Source organism: Candoia aspera, chromosome 1, assembly GCF_035149785.1.
Source record: "Candoia aspera isolate rCanAsp1 chromosome 1, rCanAsp1.hap2, whole genome shotgun sequence".
NCBI lineage: Eukaryota > Metazoa > Chordata > Lepidosauria > Squamata > Boidae > Candoia > Candoia aspera.
In genome coordinates, this window is record NC_086153.1 from 220,310,943 (window position 1) to 220,331,875 (window position 20,933).

The following is a 20,933-nucleotide window of genomic DNA, read 5'->3' on the forward strand; positions in this document are numbered from 1 at the left end:
AAAGGTGAACTATAAATACAGGTAGTTCTCATTTAGATACCGCTTTATTTAGTGACCGTTCACAGTTACGATGGTGATGAAAAAGTAACTTTATAACCTATCCTTGCTATGACCTTCTCAAGTCTGTAAAGCAAAGGAAAGCTGAAGTAAGATCATATGCAAAATTGTGGTTTCACTTAGCAACCACTTTGCTTAACAACTGAGTTGCCGGGCCCAACTGTGGTTGCTAAATGAGGACTACCTGTATTTAAGCTCTTTTCAGGTATTAGCTAAAAAGGGAAGGGGCCTAAATAAAATTGCCTGTCTAACTTCTGTGGTCAGCTGTTTATCTGAATGCACTCAGCGGTAGCTCCAGCTGTCTGTTTCCAAGAATGAATCAATTACTATATAGAAATGATCAACTTACATGTAAAAGCAAAACAAACACACATGGAACAGCCTATTGGAGGGTCATTATCGTGTAAAACTCTAATGCTCAGAGTGCTCCCTGTTTCTCCAGATTTTGCTAGAAGTTATGGGATAATAGAATTATGAATGATGGATTGAATTACTTAAAATGAGGGGTAGGTAAACTTTTTTGATCAGGGGGTGCATTTTGAATCTTGAGAGCATGTGATGGCATGGCCACTATAACACACCTCTTTAGATGAGCTAGTACCCAAGGTCTATCATCCCATTGTAGGTTTCTGTAGCATTTTAAAGGCATTTTAAAAAATAAATGCAGTGCTAGAGGTATGCTACTTTACAGCATATCAGATTTCTATTTAACATTAAGAGCCAGTTTGGTCTAGTGGTTAAGGCAACAGGCTGGAAACCAGGAGACTGAGAGTTCTACAGTAGTCCCGCCTTAGGCATGTCACTTGGCATGTCCCCTTGGGCCAGTCACTCTCTCCCAGCCCAACTCACCTCACAGGGTTGTTGTTGTGGGGAAAACAGGAGGAGGAAGGAGTATTAGGCATGTTCGCCACCTTGAGTTATTTATAAAAATAATAAAGGCAGGATAGAAAATAAATAAAAAGTTGTTTTTAAAACAGGTGAGATAGGAAGCCTAGTGGGCATTAAGAGAGGACTTGAGGGTACAGTATATTAGAGCTGCAGGCACCATATTTCATATCCCTGATGTAAAACTAATGAGTTTTCCTGGAGGGCGTGAGAGGATGGATAGATAGAAAGATAAATAGACAGACAGATGGATAACGGTTAGCTATTCATTGTTCAGGTTAGCCTGAAAGCTTGGCCAGTTTGCTGTGCAAGATTAATGTAGGCTGTAGCTTACAGCATCACCAGGAATCCTCTGCTATTCATTGGTTTTCTGTGATGATATTTCCCTGGCAGACAGATTACTATGGGAAGTGTTGCCTGAACACAGAAAGTTTTAAATATATAGCTGAAGGCCACACATGATTGCATGAGATGCCGTTAGTGTCTGTCATCAGGCTGCTAATTGCTGCAGAATTTAAATCCTTCATTCACCTGCGTGCTAAATTGGAAAATTATGTGGACAGTGTTATGCTAAAATAAAATTCCCATGTAATACCTTTGCTTCAGTTCTGTTTCATATTTGTATGTCATATTTTTAGCTTTTGTTTATCTAAATGAAATATTCAGCAGGTCTCTATGAATTATTACTGAAAGAATGTAATGCCTCCAGCTGCCAAAATATTAACAAAAAGGTATCCATACTCTTAATTATTGGGTTGCATCAGCAATGCATACAAACAACATCAATGCAATCTTGTCTTAGATAAGAAACCAGTTTAGCTTCTGGCTTTAGCATATTTTCTCTGAATTGTATTTCAGTAGCACAAATTAAACCGTCTTTTTCACACTTAAAAGTCATTGTCTGCTATCCTAATTTAAAATGCATTACTAGTTTTACAATAATGTAATTTCAGTTGTTGCTAACAAGATCTACTCTAAGTGATGATAGCAACTTTAGCATTCAAGACAGAGCAGCCAGTACAACATTAAAATCAATTGCAAATCTAGTAAGGAATTTGGTAAGGGATTCAGGTCTATGCACTGGACTGGAAAGATATCCCAAAAGAAGACTTTGGCATACCACTAATGTGCTGCTGTGCCGGTGGCTATGAAAACTAAATGGATGTGTTCATTTGAACAGAACTTTATTTTCTTACTCACCAAAACTGAAGCTTTTCACTGACTTCCCAGTGAAGAATTTTGGAAGTTATGAGGAGTAAAAAGACAGTTATGAACTATGACAACCTATGAAATTTTTCTGCTTAATATAGTTTTTTAAATTTTTATTTAGAAATAGATTTCTAAATTAAATACTTTGCATAGTGTGAATTAAATAAACTAAACATCCATTTTAATATATATTTTATTGAGAGTATTGTATATCTTATCTTTTTAATTAAGGAACTCAAGGAGCCTTCATAAGAGTTCCCAGACAGCTTTCCATTTATGTGCCCATCACATTCAGACCTGCTCAACTTCAACATGATGCTTCCAAGGTCGTGGCATGCTATGCCATGGGCAGTACTTCTCGTACTGATCAGTACTAAATAGTATCAACTGATTCATCCATTTCTCTCTCCCATGACAATTCTGGCACTCCTTGGGTAAAAATAGGGTGAAAAACTTTTTGCACAATTAGATGAAAGGCATGATTTGATTTGTGGTGACAGTAACCAATCATTAACTATATCAGAATAAAGAAGATTAAACAAGGGCTAAAGTATTCTGTAGTGAATCTCTTTTTATTCTTGATAATCTTAATAAAGTGTATGGAGTTATACAGAAGAGCTCTAGTAATGATTATAGCTCTTTTTTTTCCCAGAGAGTTTCATCTTATTCTTGAGCTCTTCATTCAGCCATAGCTGATGCCATAATTCTCATGGTCCCATATCACTTGAACTTCAGTGGGTACTTGGGTAACCAAAAAAATAAAAAAAGCTATTGTTTCTGGACAAAATTCCAGAACTGTAGCATTTTTCTTTTCTCTGCAGAAGGGAAAGATACAATTTTCTTTAGAAGATCAACTTCACTGGTCAAACCAGAAGGCATACTGATTATCAAGTTAGATTGCGTTGTTATACATTGAACTGCATTCTTGTGCAAGGAGGGGAAGTGATCACAAGAGGAACTTGAAAAACCAGTTTCTGTGTGTCTGTTGCTTGTTTTATTGTATATATAATTTTGTTCTTGTTCCCAACATTTGGTTACCAAACAGACTTTATTATATCCAAAATAAGTACATTTATATTTCTGATCAGGCTTATATACATGGAAATACATGCCAATTTCTTACCTTGATGATAGAAGAACAGATTTAATCCATGTGAGGTCTTGTCTTGTACTGAACTCTTACAATTAATTGTAGTAGTTCTGTACCCTTTTTGAAAGACTACTGACCAGATTCAGCTGTGTTGCTAATAGCAACATCTGACAAATCTAAAACAAAACAAATGTTGACAGCTATTTCTAGAATTAATGAAAAGCCATTGTTATTTACTAAAAACACACCTGCTCATTTTCATGCTGAGGGTTTCTGTGATACATAGTTATGCTATGAGGAGTGTTTAGTAGCTACCATACATCTATTTGCAGTTAACAAATATATTTCTGGCTTTTGAAAATGTTAATAGTGCAAATGTATGCATGATTACTCAAAACTGCCCATTGGGGCTTATTCCCTTATTTTAGGATTAGCCTCCGTAGTTATAGTAGTAACCTGTCCTGATAACTCCTGAGGCAAAGATCCATTGGTCAGTGGCTTTAAATGGTAGAATATCTTACTTCAGTGATACAACACAATGAAATAACACATATTGGTGAAACAGTTATAGCAAATTTTCATAAGCTTGTGTATTCTTGGAGCTGCGGCTGGTTTGAAGGATGTAGCTGTCTAGGAAGACTTCTTCCAAATGATTACATGGCAATTAGACCATGTAATACGCTTCAAGTTCTCTTGGAAGGAAATAGAAGTTTCTAAAGTCTTGGAATATCCACATCATTGATGTAACCAAAACCACAATATTTTAATTAAGGAGAAGTTGCAATAATGTCTGACCATTTATTAGGAGAAAATTGTCAAAAGGAACAAACAAAAACAAAACCCAAAACACCTCTCCCAAGCATGATTGAGGCTGGTGCAACTGTCTCTTGCTATTCTTGCTGCAACTTGCTTAAACAACTTGGAAATGTTTCCTTGAACTCCTAGGTCAGTCATATGAAATCCGTCTACTTGAGAATAGGAAATTGGGAGAGTTTCAAGATTTAAACACAAAATATGTAAAGGTAAGGATGTTTTCTTCCTGCTGCCACATATAGGCATGCTACTGGATATAGATTATGCTGCTGGAAAATACTTTAAGGGTACAAGGGCCATAGCGGTTGCTCTGTTTCCTGATTTACTTTGAAGTAATTGGAACTCTAGGGCTTTGTGTAAACCAGAGGTTTTCTAAATTCCCCAACTACTAGGAAACTTTCCTTCATAAATTACCTGTAAGTATTTAATCTGTGCCTTTTGCCAGATTCCCGTCGCATGTTAGAATAGTTCACAATCAGTTCTAGGTGTAGTTTTTGTACATGGCACACCGTTAGCCAAGTGTGTTGGTCCCCAGGAACCTGAATGAATCCAGGATTCTTTTGGATTCTACCTTATTGTCCATGATGCATAAATCATTTTTAAGGAACCTTGAATACCTCATGGTCCTTTTTGAGGAATCCCCAATGAACACTGTTTCAGGAATCCCTAGAAAGAAATACTGTCTGAAAACTACTGATGTAGACCTTTGGTCCTCTGGTCACAAAGCTAAACATATTTCGGATTGAAATAGCGTCTACATTCTCTGATTGTTCCCTTATTTGCAATAATGCAACTTCTATTAAAGATAAAATGAAGGGATACTGATTTTTTAATTGCAGGTAAACACAAACCATGACTTGGTAAGACTGCCTCTGCACCATTGCTGCCACTCATAATATTGGTCTATAGGTAGTCTTTGACAACATCCAGAGTATGCCACATTTGCCCCAGTGTATGGTAACAGAAATTTGCTGACTACTTGGTCAGCACAGCAGACCAGTGAATTTATGGCTTGAGAAGAATTTATTACTATAATTTGGAGTTTCTCTGTCACTTAAGAATTCAGTGTTTGTTTATATATTGTATTTTGGAATCCAAACATGTAATAAAATGACTGCATATTTCTACCCTGCCCAAACAAATGTTCATAAACTTCATGAATCCTGCTGGAAATTTAACAAGCCACTTTGCAATCAGAGGCGCAACCTGCAAATGCCACTGGATCCTCAATGCATCTAGTTCATGCATGCAAGGCTACAGTTCATAACATGCAAATCAATATCTAGAACATGGATTGTTTTGGATCTCTCTTGGACTCTTCATTTGGATACAAATCTTAACTTCTAAGATCTTCTCCCTTAATAAATGGTCTGATTAAATACAGAGGAATAATTAATATCCCATATTACAGAAGCTGCTTGCTTTTATCTTTTGACAGTTCCTGAAGATTTCAGAATATTGATCTCCATTCTATTGTTCAAGCTTTCTCCAAATACTCCACTTTCTTGATGTTTAGTTCTTTCAAGGGTTTGTTCAAAATAAGTTATGATAGTAAGATATGATTTACAAAGTAGGATATGAGATCTAGTTATCTGCTATGGATACCACATGATAAGATACCATAGCACTAAACAATACAGTTTTCCAGATCCCAGATGTCTGGTTGTCAGTATATTCTGAAAAGAAATTTTATTTTATTTTAATTAAAGTATTCTTCTGTGTGGTGATGGGTGATTTCTGCACATCCCCTTAAATAAAATATACATTGCATTTTATCAGTTTTGTCTTAGACATAGAAATAGTAATTTTTTAAAATACATGCATCTAGCTTCCTTTATTATTTCATCCACCTCTCTCTCCACAGAGCATTATTCGTGTAGTTTTTCATGATCGGCGTTTGCAATATACTGAGCACCAACAGCTAGAAGGCTGGAGATGGAGTCGGCCTGGAGACCGCATCCTTGACATAGGTGAGAACTTTTCATTATGATATCCATTAGTTCCTTCTTGAATGTATGACTTACCTCTAAAATACAACAGTTATAAAGTATACTTTGTAAAAAGTATAGTGACACAATTTGGATAAGAGTTGGTGTCTTGAAGTAACCAACAATGTTTTGCTTTTGTTAGATTTCATTCTAATATCAATAAATTGTATTTATCTTTTTGCATTAATATATTTATTCCCTACCTTTTAGGTAAAGCTGTTAGAAAAGTAGGTTTTATATAACCACATCCATTTTTGCTGATAATATAAACAAACTCTTTATCTGTACATTGAAAACCAGAAGAAGTATAAACAGGGTGGGAAGACTTTAGGTCTCCAGGATTGCAAAATACAACTCCAGGAGTCCCATTCAGATGGAAACTCTAAGACCAGGTTTCTTACTCTGCAACTAGTTGTGATTCTGGTCAGGCTGGTCTTTCAAATGCATCTGGTGATTCTACTGCAATGTTTCTGCTCTTCAATTTTAATTTTTTTAATATTTTAGGGGTTTTCTTCTACAGATATCCCACTGTCAGTTGGTATCTTAGATCCCAAAGCAAGTCCCACGCAGTTGAATACAGTTGAATTTCTGTGGGATCCATCTAAGAGAGCATCTGCGTTTATTCAGGTAAGGAAAGAAAATACCCTATAAGCAGAATATGTTTTGTCTCAGGTCAATAGAGAGCATTATTCTTTCACATTCTTTGGGACATATTTGGTTGGGAATATATGGGATTGAGAATCTGGATGCAGAATTTTAGTTCAGCCTCCCTTTAACTTTAACTGGTATTTCTTTCTGTGTTGCCCAGAAAGCAGGCCAAAGCAGAAAGAAATAACTCCATATAATTTAAAATGAGGTTGGAATCTTTATGTTGATAATAAATTGTGAGAAGACAGTAAAAATAGGATTATACAGTGCATTTAATAGTGACATTCAACCTTTGGGGGCTTGTGTGCACATTTTGGAATTTGAGGAATGGCTGCTATAAAAAGGAGATTGTTCATAAAATGACACTTGTAAGGACATGGCTGTTTACTAAATGGGCATGACAGATTGCCCTTAAATTATATTTAAAAATGGATTCCTCCCAAATCCACCTTTCTTTCCTTTACAATAAGTGCATTTTTTAAAAATTTGGGCTCCGAATTGCAGTGGCATTAATCCCCTTTGGGACTATAAATTATATTTATCAGCTGAGCATCAAGATGGTGGCAGTGTGGAGGAGGCTCCTTGGTTGACTCTGCCAGGTTAGAGGGCAGAAGAGTGATGGTACTGCAGAGATGGGGGAATGGATGGGCTCCCTTAGCCCAGGCACTTTTCCAGCCTGCACACCAGAGTGGCATGATGACGAAAGAGCTGCAGGTTGGCTGAGGGCCAGACATGGCTGCTCATTGCCCCCAGGCAGCTGATGTGCTGCAAAAATGCACATAGTCCCTTTCCCTTTTCACCATTTCCATCAAAGCCTATATAGCTTCATTCACTTGCATAGAAGGAAAATTGCCTGGCATGCCAAGATGTGGAAGCAAGTACTGTCTTACTGACCTCAGGAGCACGTACTACATATATGCCATAATTAATTCAGTTGATTTTTTTTTCACTTTTAATATTCTGTAAGGCAAGAAAGAAACAAGAATACAAGGTAACAGCCTGGAACAATATATCTCAAGATTCAATCATAGTTTACATATAACACTATCAAAAAATTCAACTGAACTAATGGAAGATACAAATAGGTGATATTATGCCCTTTATATTCCAAGTATTGTGAGATTACATAATTTTCATTTTTTTGCAAGCAGAGGAGTAAAATACTTTTTTTTTTTAACATCGAGGGCTTAAGGGTATCTCTGGATATTGCATAAAGAGTGAGTCAGCCAAATTAAAAAAAAATGTTTAGCCAACTTTTTTTTAAGTATTAAAAGAAGCCCTACCACCTGAACATAACAATATCGGCATTCAGTTAGCAATATTGACGTTGTGTCCAAACTACCAGTGGACTTTTAATTATTAATACTTTTGGCATTATCTGGCCACCAGATGGATAATGATAGGGCAAATGTTACCTTTTTCATTTTTTAATGTTTGGTAGAAGGAAATAGCTACTTTAGAGAAGAGCTGATGGAAAGGAGAATGTAATTTGGGTAATACTGATTCCTCTCCCATAGCTAAGCAGTCAGTTACATTATTAGTTCAGCTTCCCCACATGGGGCTTGTCAAACATTTCTATTATAAAAAAACCCCAAATCTCAAACAGCATGATCTAGGACTTGAATGCTAAGCACATCTCTTTTGGCTAGGTACACTGTATTAGTACGGAATTTACTCCAAGGAAACATGGAGGGGAGAAAGGGGTACCCTTCCGAATACAAATGGATACGTTTAAACAGAATGAAAATGGCGAGTATACAGAACACTTACATTCTGCAAGCTGCCAGATCAAAGTGTTTAAGGTATGTGGCTAATCTGACTTCCATTAATTTTGTGCCATAAAGAGGAGCTACAAATGATGTTTCTTTTTTTCCTTCACTTCATAACACTTGAAGGGAGGGTGATTGGACAGATATGAGGGAATCTGTAGGCTCTCAGGAAAAGAAGGAAGTATGTAGCTTAAATTGGCACATACTTTGGGGGTGGGTAGAGATTGTTTAGTGAAAATGATAGATATCACATATTATATTTTAGATTTTTCATTAATTTTTAACCATCTCTTTACTTCCCCTTGGTGGTCATTCCCTCCTTTTGTCACTTATTCTGCATAGGTCCATTTGCAGATGGATCCCCTTTGGGGAGAAGACTGAGCAAAGTAGAAGAACGCTGCCCTCTTCCTATCACCTGTTGCTATCATATCCTCTCCTCCTAACAGCAGGCCCACATTCTGTTTTTCCTTTCACTACTGCGATAGCCAAAAAAAAAAAAGGTTTTGGTTGCTTTTAAGTTCATTTATGAGCCTAAGTTTCCTTTTGTGCTTAATTCTTTTTAACTTTCTTTCAGAAGATATTAGCTAGGTGCTGTTACACATCTTGATGATGACACCCATCTTCAATTTCCTCTATATGCTTCTTTCAACTCTTAGTTCTTAGTTCATTGAAAAGCTCCCTATGCATCCAGAACTGTTTCCTAATCTCCTTCCATTTTTTCTCATTAGAATGGGGTAAATTGTATTTACAACATCTTAGTTTTGAACTATTCCCAACCTGCACTTCCTTTGATATACGGATTCCATTCATGGGAACCTGCCTAGTACTTCTCTAATTCTGTGTAAATTGGCTCCCCTGAAATCTAGGTTGCATAAATGACTGCTTCAGTTTCTGTTTTTGATATAACTTAAACCTCAGGGGACATGGCCACTTTCTCCTGAAGTTCCCATTGCTTTTACTGCTTGGGTAGTGCTCTCAAATGGTTAGGATCAGATCTAGGAAAGCCTGTCTCCTTTTTTCTTGTCTGGAAAATGAAGCAGTCAGCCAGGCCAACTTTGAAGACCTTGCAGTGCTGACCCACTTGGTTTCCAACAGTTCTCCAGATGGTTGAAGTCTTCTATTATTATTATGTTTCTTCTCCCTGCAAGTTCTGTAAGCTATCCAAGAGGGATCATCCAGTTCTCTCTGGCTTGGTGGTCTATAGCACACCATCATAATACTGTTTTCGCTGTTTCTCCTTCCTTGTATTCTTACAAAGTGCTCCCAAATAGACACTCATGCTGAAAATCCTGTATAACAGCATATGTGCGCACTTCCCTTTTGTCTGGCATATTACTTTTGAATTAGTTATATCATTCAATCTCTACATTCTACTCATGAGTTTCATCCTACCAGACTTCTGTAATGCTGACTAAATTGTATTTACATTAAGACTCCTAGTTCTTCCTGTTTGTTTCCTATAATTTGTGCATTTATAAAAAGATGCTTGGCTCATGTGACTTGGCCTATTCCCTCCTGTATTTATTCATCACTGTGTGACTCCATGTCCTGCATCCCCTTCTGGACCAATTCCCAGAGTAATATATGTTAAAAACTAGAAAGAAAATTGAATCCTAACTATCACTGAGCAAACTGGAATAGTAGCCAGTGATGATTAACATAATAGATTGTGTTCCTCTGAATGATGGTGGGCATGTTCTTTGGGGCACCGTCTTGTCAAAGGCTCTCTATCTGTGCATGTCTCTGTATGCATGACTTTTGGAATGGAGAGTGGGATACAGACACTTTTTGGGGATGCTGTTTTATGTGCAATAAAGTTAAAATTATAAAAGGCAGTTTGCCAATAAAAATAGGATCCTTTCTGCCATGAAGTTCACTTGATGGCATTTAATATTGCAGTATCTGTGAGCCTTCTAGGTTTGTTGAGTGGCTTAAACACTGAAGGTTTGTAGAAGAAAAACTGGATTTGTCCTAGATACTGTTCACCGTGGCTCTATTCACTGATGCCATTGCTAATGGAAAGTATGCTGCATCAGGGGTAGAGAAACTGTAGCACCCTCTACATGTTATTGGACTACCAGCATTTCTCACCAGAGCCATAGCAGGCAGGAATTGTAGTTCAGCAACATCTGGAAGAGATTCCCCATGCCAGCTTCACAGAATTAGTTTTCTGTGCTGTCCCCCATGGCAAATATACACAAGTGAAGAATGTCCATTAAATTATGCCTCAATGTCACTTTTTTCAGCTATCAAGAAAACCATCTGCACTTTCTGCTTAACAATCCTTGGCTTAAGATAAACAAAATCTTGTATGTACTTTTATAGCCTAAAGGAGCAGATAGGAAACAGAAAACAGACAGAGAAAAAATGGAGAAGAAAACCACTCAAGAAAGGGAGAAATATCAGCCTTCCTATGATACAACCATTCTCACTGAGGTACCACTGTCCTAGAGTTGCAGTGTTATATGGTTATTGCATGCAAAAGACTGCATATTTTATATGTATAGAAGGCAATATTGTAGATTGTTTGTTTTTGAAGTAAAATGATACATTGGGCTAAAGTCTGAAGTTTTGGTGGCGCTCAGCATGACCTGCTTGACCTGTATTCAAAACTGATACATCCTAAAGTGCCATAAATACCCATGATGCTTCTTAACATTCCAAAGAGCTGAAATGGAGGTTCTACTAGATTGTGAAATATCAGGCTAGCTAATACTAACTTTCTAAGCCAATTGGAATCAGGTTGCTTGAAGTGTCCCCACTTGAATACTAAGGTAATTTTCTGAAATCCACTAGATGCAGTGAAGAAGCCACTTCTGGCAAGGAATTGAGGTTAAACTCCCACCCATTCCCTTTCCAAACTGCCACCTCAACAACAACAAGAACAACAACCTTTCTACACCTGTGCTGTAGGCTGCCTGTGCAATTGTGCTGTATTCTCAAAAGCATAATTCTGCAGACTCCCTCAGAATGATACTTACAGTGTGCCAGGCTGGGTATACAGATGGAGAATGGCTGTACTGTTGTGCTAGAGAAAGAATACGTGAGAAGGAACCACAATCCTCTTGATGAGTACCTCCACTGAATGAAGGGGGTTGCTAGTAGAAACAGAGCCTTAACAATGGGGACATCCAGATTATAGAATGACTTCCCTAGAGAGGTTTACTGATGTATAGGTTACAGTTCTTTCAGCACACAGTGAAGGTCTTCTGATGATCTCAGGTTTTTAAATCTTTAAAAATAATTTTTGGATCCTGGATTATCCTCTGCTTATTTCTGTCTTAAAGATTTTTTTTCAACTCTTCTAATTCATTTTAAATTTTTTTATTTGTGTAGTTAATTTCATTTTATTTCATTTCATTATTGGGCAATCTCAACACACAAAAGTAAAATCAGATCAATATGCAGATGTTTTCTGTGTCTGCAGGGAAGTTTTGGTCTCATTCTTCTTTTGAGACTTAATTGGATTTTGACATTTTAGTCTTAAAGTTCACATTGCTGCAAGACCCAGATTAAACAAATATTGAAAAAGTAGGGTAAAGTTAATGTTTAAAGAAGAGCTGAAACAAATTTGCTGTTTCATTCATAGAACCTTTTATGTCTGTTTGTGTCATTTAGCCAGCTACATTATGTGGCCTAATAGTTCAGGGCAGTGAGACTTCTGCATGGAAAGTGACCTAGTTTTAAAGAACTACTAAATTAAGATGGCCTGCTGTTGATGAGAATGACCTTTAGCACCTTGAAGCAGGAAGTCATAGAGTCCTTGTTTAAAAAAAAAAGTTAAATATTTGCTAACATTTGTATTTACTGTGAAGAGAAATCTTAAGGCAATGCATAGGTTGCCTCTTGTACAATTGAAAATGAATGGTGAATTCCTTTTAACTGGCACAGTTGTGGCACCCCTTACAGTCACCAGCAAACCCACAATTCTGCTCCCAATAGTATGGGAATTTCTAAAGCATATTTCAGAAGCACAGCCAGAGGGAGATGGGGGTGGAGGAGAAAGAGGGAACATTCAGCTGCATAAACAGCTACTCCTACAACGTTAGATTTTGCTAAGAATTTAATTATATACTGTAACAAAATATAATAATTTAAACATAGGATTAAAAATGATTTCTGTGTAAAAAAGGGAGTGGATAGACTTGTGTTAGCTTTCTTGTAAGACTCATTTTGTACACTTTAAAATATATATAACATGGTTGTGTATAGTAAAAGGAGGTTGCAATGTACTGTATTCTGTGTTGGCTTCTATAAATTGGCAGGCCTTTTTCCCACTGAATATGCAACTGAAGTAGGATTTTTTGTTTGCTTGTTTCCTCCATGTGCAAAGCTACAATACTAGGAAAACTAATTTTAGGTTAATTCCCTGCTTACTCTTAACATTTGAGTAGTTGCTTGAATTCTAGTGCAGATATGATCACCATTAGAAATTAGAAAATATCACATTTGGAGTATGTATCTAGGTGATGATAAATATGTTTTTTACTATTGATGACACAATAAAAGCTAGTTTTGAAATGGAATGAGATTGCATTTTCTGATTCTCTTTCTCAGCAAATTGGTTTTGTTTAAACAGTGTTCCCCGTGGCCAGATGTACCTTATCAAGTGAACAACACTCCATCTCCAAATTACAACAGCTCTCCAAACAGTTTCAGCCTTGGAGATGGGTACGTGATAAATATTTTTATCTTTTCTGCTGACAGAGGCACCCCAATTTTGAGATTTTATGGTTGTGTGTTCTAAACACTTCCGAATGTAAAAGATTAGGAGCTTAACCTGGCTTTCAGGCCCAGATTAATGTTGATGGACTGAGATTGCAAGATCCATTCCTCCGCAGCTGAGCTCTTGCACAACTCTGCTTTATTTGAAAGCTATGTGGGTAAGAAAGTATGCATGCAAGAGAGTTTTTAGATGATTTTTTTCCACTGTTAGCAAGGGGAGAGGGTGAAGTTTTATTTTATTTTAGATATATATGTCCGTTCTTTCTTCAAGAACCTCAAGATATGATATGTAACCCACTCCCCCCATTTGAGCTTTGTAACGAACTTGTGAGATATGTTGGGCTGAGAGTTGGTGATTTGCTTAGTTCTGTCGAAAGCTTTAAGGCTAAGTGAAGATCTGGACATGATTCCCCTTAGTCTTAGTCTGATCCATATATTACCCCTGGATCTCAAGATCTTGTCATTATAAATAAGTGTGAGCTATTTCAAACCTTGCTAGAATAGTAATCTACAATAATAATTATTTAATTAATTAAATATGGCCACCCATCTTATGAGCCACAACTCTGGACTCCTAATACTCCTAATACAAAAATCCAAGATACAGTAACAGAACCTGACATTCTCCAATATGTCACCATATACGGGCCCTAGGCTCCAACCGCATCGTATCCCAATGCTTGTAGGAAGAGCCAGCTTTTTACAGCCTTCTGGAAAGCAAAAAATGAAGGGTGAGGGTCTGCCAGATCCCAAGGGAAGGGTGTTCCACAGGCTAGGGGCTGCTATGGAAAAGGCATGCTTTATAGGATCTGCTAGACCGCAACCTTTGAGGGAAGAGATCTGGCCCATGCCAAAGCTTTTTCCACCACCTAAATGAGATTCAGCTCCAAGTACGGACATATTGATTTAAAAAACCAAGTTGCAGTTTAGATGTTTGATACTTTATTTTAAAACTTTATTGTGGTCATTAATCAGCATAGATGCTTGATATGACACAAGCAAATCTTATTCCTACCAGGATCAGGTGTCTATGCATTTACACATTGCTCAAATTTAGAAAAAAAAATAATAAAGACATTTTATTTTACATCTTTTAATATATCAACCAGATTGTATGGTGGAGGTGGGGGGAATGGCCAACATTATTAATGAGAGATTTAAAAATGCTTTCTTTTTTCTCAACTCTATACGTTTTTTAGCAACAGTTCTCCAACTCATCAGGTGGAGCTCCTGCCTCCCAGCAATGATGTAAGTATTTGAGATCATGTTAATGTGGTGCTTTTCTTTTTTAGGACACTGATGAACAGTTCATTTCAAGACCCTCTTATTCTTTTTGCAATGTAGCATCTCCTTCCCTCTGCTTCTATTCAAGATGCTCAGCAGTGGCTTCATCGAAATAGGTTTTCTCAGTTCTGTAGACTATTTTCAAGTTTCTCAGGTATGTGTGTTTAATGTACACTTAAAAGGGATAAACCTGTACTTTGGATAGTTCATGTACTGACATTTCTGCAGAGTAGTTTAACTATGCATATTTGTATACAATGGCTTTCTGATGCTTATGTGAAAAACTCCTCCTTTTCTGTCCCTGCCCTCCCTATTTTCTAATTAGAATGTATGACCAGCAAGCATCTGTCATAACACATCTGTAAAAGGTGGGTCTGTATTCTTAAGATATGCTCTTGGAAGGAAAAAGAAAATCATCTTTGCTTGAAATGTATAGGTGCCGACTTACTGAAGATGTCCAAAGAAGACTTCGTTCAGATTTGTGGCCCAGCTGATGGCATTCGACTTTTTAATGCCATTAAAGGAAGGTTTGTTATTGTTCTTATTCCTACATCAGTTATTGTGTATTTAAATATGTGAATATTGTGGAAGATAGAGGCCCAGTTTAATATCGTAACTTTGTATCATCAATGATTACTATTGCTGCTGTAAGCATCATAGGTTACGTCCCCCCCCATAAACGCCTAACTGTTTAATTACATAGGCTTCCTACACAACGATCAGAAGTCATACTGATCATATCCTTGGGCAGTCATGATAAAATTGTTGATTAAGTTTGGAGAACAGTATGTGTGCTTACAATGCCAAAACTGAACAGAAAACTTTGTTTTGCCCATAGGAATGTAAGGCCTAAGATGACCATTTATGTCTGTCAAGAACCTGAGCAAAATCGGTCTCATCTTCATCAAAAACGAGAGAATGGAGATGGTAATCTTTGTAGTAAGTGTTATTTGGGCAGAATCTGAAGCCTTTTCAGAGCTTTATTACACTTTTCACAAAATTTAAGAAGCTTCAACTGGTTTTATAAAATGTATAAATCTAGCAGTTACATTAGATTCAGGGAAATCCTGCTGGATACATTCTGGAAGATTCAGGACATGTCGAGAGTTTTTCCAGAATGGATCATATGTAGAACTTGAGTCCTCCTGAAATTTTAAATAGTGATTCCATAACACAGATACAATGTTTTTATAAAAATTAATACAATAATCTAGAAGCTCTCGAATAAGAAAAATCCTAAAATGGAATGATGGGAGTTGTAATTTTTGAGTGACAGCTCTAGGTTCTAATCACAGTGAATGGTTGTATCAGAGCTTTCCAATTACAGTGCTTTACATAGAAGGATGTTAAAACAATACACTAAAATATTTTTTCACTATTCAGTGTTTCTTTCCTTGCCACTATTTGCTTCACATCCATTATCTTCCTTCTACCCTATTGCACTTCCCATAACCAAATGCCTGTAAAGAAAAAAAAATCTGTGAAAATGTTTTTTGTTCATCATAGATCCATTGCACCTATAATATCTGAAAATAGTCAGAATTTTATCTATGGACACTTCTATGATATATGCCATGACCATAAATTGCCATCCATCCTCAAAGGAAAGCAAATTATCCCCACTGAACTCCCAAATTTGAAGACTCACCTTCTACAAAAATAGTTATAACTAACTTTTTGAAGCTTGGCAGACTTGATATTCATGCAGAAGAAACAAACATGTCCTCAAATTCTGCTAAGAAACTAAGAAAGCTCCCTTAAAAAAAATCTAAACACATCTAACTGGTCCCTGTTGATCTGAAATTTGTCAGGCTTCATGTCTTCATTAAGGGGATTCTGTCTATATGTTAATCCAGTTCTGAAATGAATCAAATGGCCTCCAAAGTAGTATGTGGCAAATCAAGATCTGAGCCAGATATTGTGGTTGAGGCAATCCCTTATCTTACCCTTATTCATAATTAAGATAAATCTCCAGTGTCCCCACCCTTTCCAGATAATGGAAAGATTCTTCCCATGTCCCAGTCTCCTTGCAAAGCAGATGAGTTGGTTTTGGGGTTTAAACATTCAGCCCGAAGGGCAAGCAGGTACTTCTAAGGGTTTAAGTGATTGCAGAGTGCAAGATTGATACAGTAGTCAGTATTTGACCATATCTACAGGATCTCTTTCTGAGGGCTAGAGTTGCATTTGCAATCCTGTAATCACCTTTTGAATCAGACAGTGGAAACTTAGTTTCAAGAGAGTATCTTGGCTATCCCTGGAAGACATACTACATCAAAAGATTTCTCGTCTGCCACCTGTAAAGCCTTTGAAAATATGTGTGTTAATCAGCATGATGTCTGATTTTCAACTCTCTTGGTCAAGTTTTAAATGAATGAAATATAGGAGAGGCACTTTGCATCATATGAAAGGCAAATAACATGTCCCCCAGGATTCATTATAAATAATTTATGGGCTGATCTTGTTCAAGTAATGTGTTGACCTGGAACAGCAGCATTAGCTAGGACAACAGTACTATTCTGTGGCCATTATACTTGTGTTAAAATAGGCAGTTTAATTAATTGTGTGCAGATTTTAAAATGTACTCATACTGTTAAGGCAGTGTGAATGTTTCCCCCCCCCCCCTGTTTTCAGTGTGAATTCAAAACAAGAGGAAAGCTTAACTTTAAAATGCCTTCTGTTCTTAGCCTTGGTTTCTTTGTGTGTATTGAGATAAACAAGAGATGAAGGCAAACAAGAGAAGAGATTAAGCTCATTAGTTTAAGATTTTGTCTTAGACTGTAAATATGACATCTTGACAGTGGCAGCAAAGTTTTCTGGTTGGTTTGTTAAGTTTTTTTTTTTGTAACCAAAAGTTGCAGAAGGCATAGTAGTGATATAACCAACAACAATGCTGTGATATTTGGCCTGATTACCTCTTCCCCCACAACTTTTATAGGTGTGTTAAGCTTCCCACCAAAACTATGCAGAAAAACTAGGCAGCCAAAGTTTGGTGCTGCAATTTCCATGTAATGAAAAAGAAGTCTCACATAATCATATGTCACCTGCAAGTTGCCAGTATGTCCTCTCCTGTCCTAGTATTGTAAAGTCTGAAAGTTGCTCTTTCCCCAATACTATTGCAGTATACCATGCTATCTTCTTAGAAGAGTTAACAACACTGGAATTGATGGAGAAGATTGCAAACTTGTACAGTATTTCCCCACAGCAGATAAACCGGATCTATCGGCAAGGACCTACAGGGATCCATGTATTAGTGAGCAATGAGGTAAGAGTTTTAACTAGAATATTTTGTATCTGATACTGGGTTTTGATGTTCAAGGCGTAACATTGAGTTATTTGTTCATTCTGGATTATGTGTTCCTGTCAAATTGTTTAGCTTTAAAATATTAAAATGTCTTAATCACTCTTTACTACTTCGTTTTTAAGTCCATCAATTACAGTGCCTTGACCCTGGAAATATTTAAAATCAGAAATTTCTGGTAGAAATTGTGTAGGACTAAAGTGAGTAGAATCAACAGATGAGATCTTTAGCTTTTCCTTTATTATTTCCTAATTTGCTTTATTTAATCTTTCAGTTTCTATTTCCAGATCTGTCCTTTTATCATATTATCTGTTTTTAATACTGATTACAGATTTGCTCAGAGTTGGTTGTTTGGTGCAGCCAATAAGCCTTGCAAATAAATAGACAGACAAGACAATATTCCAAAAAATTGCCTAATTTTTCTCTTGCCTAAAAAAGGCAAGTACTGAAAGATAATTAAGGCATAGATGGGGAAATATAGTAAGAATTGGGATGATTTGCAGTAGACTAGTAAGGAATTTTGACTTTCATTTGTTTAAGAGTAGTAGCATAAAGTCACTCCCACCCCTAGTTAATGGCTGAAATGATGAAACTTTGGGATAAATAGGAGTGGATTTTGTGACTCCGTGTGAAATCAGGGTAGTAACATTTGCCATTACCTTTTCTCCTGCATAACTGGAAAAAATAGTAGAAAATCAACTCTTTACCTACTCATTTAATATTGTCATGTGACTCTTTTTTAAAGTTCTGTTAATTTTGTAGTCAGTAATTTCCCTCAGTATCATAACTTATATAAAGCATGGGCATGTTCTTAGCTTTGAAATCTGAAATCAAATGTCAACCCTTAATAGGCTGATGCCATTGGGGATAAATTTTAAAGCAAGTAATCTTTAGAGAATCTTGTTTGTTTGAACTGCCATGGTGTTCAGTCAGCCCTCAAACTTGAATATCCCAAAAGCTACAACATCAAATCTCATATCATAAATATTATTACATAAATAGGTTTAAATATAGTTATGAGTATCAATAAGGCAAGTCAGACCATCTCAATTTACATTTTAGAAATTGATTTCAACTGTAAAATCTATAGCTTTAATTTTGATTCTTCTGTTAGGCAGAGGGTAGAGAAAAGGACACAGGTGTTCCTAGATAGCAATATATGAACACTAAAATACATAAAAATGCAGGATATTTTGGCAAAAGTAACTGATATCCGCCCTGATAACCACAAATTTTCTTGGAGGCAACATTTGCTTTGGGGCAAATGGGGGAGGGAATCCACCTGCTTTCTTTTAACTACTTCTAAATATATTTCACTTCATTATACTCTGTATTTACATGCCAAATATTACAGCTTTTTCTGAGTGGCCTGTTGCATGCTTCAGAATCACTTAAGAAGTTTCATTGTATTTGACCTCTGGACTGGAGTTACAGCAAAGCACAAAATTCCCATGCAGTTATGGATCAAGCCTGCAATGTTTGTTCTGAACGTTGCTCTACTGTTTCACCCTGATGAATCAGAAACTTGTAACATTTGAATAGTCATGAAGTGCTTTAAGGCAGCATTTGGAAAGTGGAATTGCCTTGACTAGCCTTGGTGCAAAAAGACTTTCATTTAATATTTAGGTTACTGATTAACAACTGCTATTGCCTTATTTTTGTAAAGGCAAGGGTGTAAATGAAAGGCACTAACTGGTTGTTCTTCATGCATGAGTTGTGCATATATTTGTTGGTAGCCTTGACCTTAATTTTGGTGAATATTTCAATATTTGGAAAATGAGTGGGAAAGAAGAAACCTTAAATGCTTGTGAGAACTGTAATAGGGAAATGGAGATAGATCCTACTGTCACGCATGAGCTCTACAACACTTTGCAATCGGGACAAATGCCTAGATAGGTTAGGTGCTAATTGTACTGATGTCAGTAAACATTTACAATCAACTTGTACATCTCAGCACTTGGGCATCATGCCATTAAACAATGCTAGCATATTGTATTGGAAAGTTTTTCCTCTCTTATTTTCAAGATCTAAAACAAATATGCTTCCTTTTGTATCTCCAAAATGGTGTTTGTGTGTGCATATACTGTATATATATATGTATGTATGTATGCATGCATGTATGTATGTATGTATGTAGTACCAGTAGTTGTTGTGTTATGTGATTTTTACAGCCCAAAGAAGATTCCTGCAATGGAAATGTCAACTTGTTTTCTCCTACATGCGTGCTTTTCGGTATGATAAAAGGAAGGGCAAGGGGAAACCAAAGATAAGTAGGCAAAACCTGAAGTCGGTGTTCACAAATAATGGAAATTAGGCCAGAAAAATCTAGAATCCTAAGTGAGGCTATTTCCCATAGTTTCCTTCTCAACTCTCCTCAGAGTTCACCTTCCTGGGAAAACCAAATAATTGCCATCTACCACTTGTAACTAACTCTGTATTGCTGAAATAATATGTTTCAAAGTATGGACTGAGTCTGACACATTTCTACTTCCCAACCTTGTCCGCTTGGTGAACTGTTTTGTAAGGTTGTGCAAGACATTCAAAACAGATGCTTTGCAAAGTGCATTAGTAGTACAAAACTTCTTTCTTCAAAGTATTAAAGCAGTTGTAGAGTTATACCACAGATAACCATGTTCCTGATTATCCGCAAGTACATACACAGACGTTTTTGCCAAGACTGTGAAAGAAACACAGTGGCTGTGCAAACACACGCAAGGTTGGTTTTTGAAGGGCTTGCACAGCCCTTACAAAGGACATGATGGCTTTAATGCTTTGAAGGCATGCCAACACTCTTCACACTAACATGGCCTACAAAGCACTTCTTCTGAAGACTTTGAACAGCCATGCTGTCTTATGATAGTTATTTAGTTTAAAATGTTTTATATGTATACAACATAGAATAAAGCTCAACTTTTCCATTTAAAAAGACTTCAGATTCTACAGATTAAATTTAAGTTCAAGTTTTACCTCAGAAATAATGCACAAGTCCATTCTTTCTGAAGCCTGTCCATGCTATCCTCTGCACTTTTGTACCAAATTTGTGTCAATTGACATCATTTGAAATGAAGTAATTAGTATAAGCACTCAATTATCATTAGGTAAATTGACACAAATGACATCAATGATTAAATTCAGATTTATAGTAACAGATATTTGAGTCTAACACA

The 20,933-nt window shown here is 36.6% G+C and overlaps 1 protein-coding gene across 1 annotated transcript in view; it reads left to right on the plus strand.

Annotated features, from left to right (window-relative positions):
* The window catches only part of TFCP2L1 (transcription factor CP2 like 1), a 41,181-nt gene that overhangs the window by 18,055 nt on the left and 2,193 nt on the right, over positions 1–20,933 (plus strand). Inside the window, exons 3-13 of the mRNA XM_063288803.1 lie at positions 4,187–4,263; positions 5,919–6,024; positions 6,563–6,669; positions 8,340–8,492; positions 10,785–10,895; positions 13,039–13,130; positions 14,384–14,432; positions 14,529–14,622; positions 14,905–14,995; positions 15,307–15,407; positions 17,588–17,730. Coding sequence (XP_063144873.1) covers positions 4,187–4,263; positions 5,919–6,024; positions 6,563–6,669; positions 8,340–8,492; positions 10,785–10,895; positions 13,039–13,130; positions 14,384–14,432; positions 14,529–14,622; positions 14,905–14,995; positions 15,307–15,407; positions 17,588–17,730 — 1,124 coding nt within the window. The remainder of the gene's footprint in view (positions 1–4,186; positions 4,264–5,918; positions 6,025–6,562; positions 6,670–8,339; positions 8,493–10,784; positions 10,896–13,038; positions 13,131–14,383; positions 14,433–14,528; positions 14,623–14,904; positions 14,996–15,306; positions 15,408–17,587; positions 17,731–20,933) is intronic.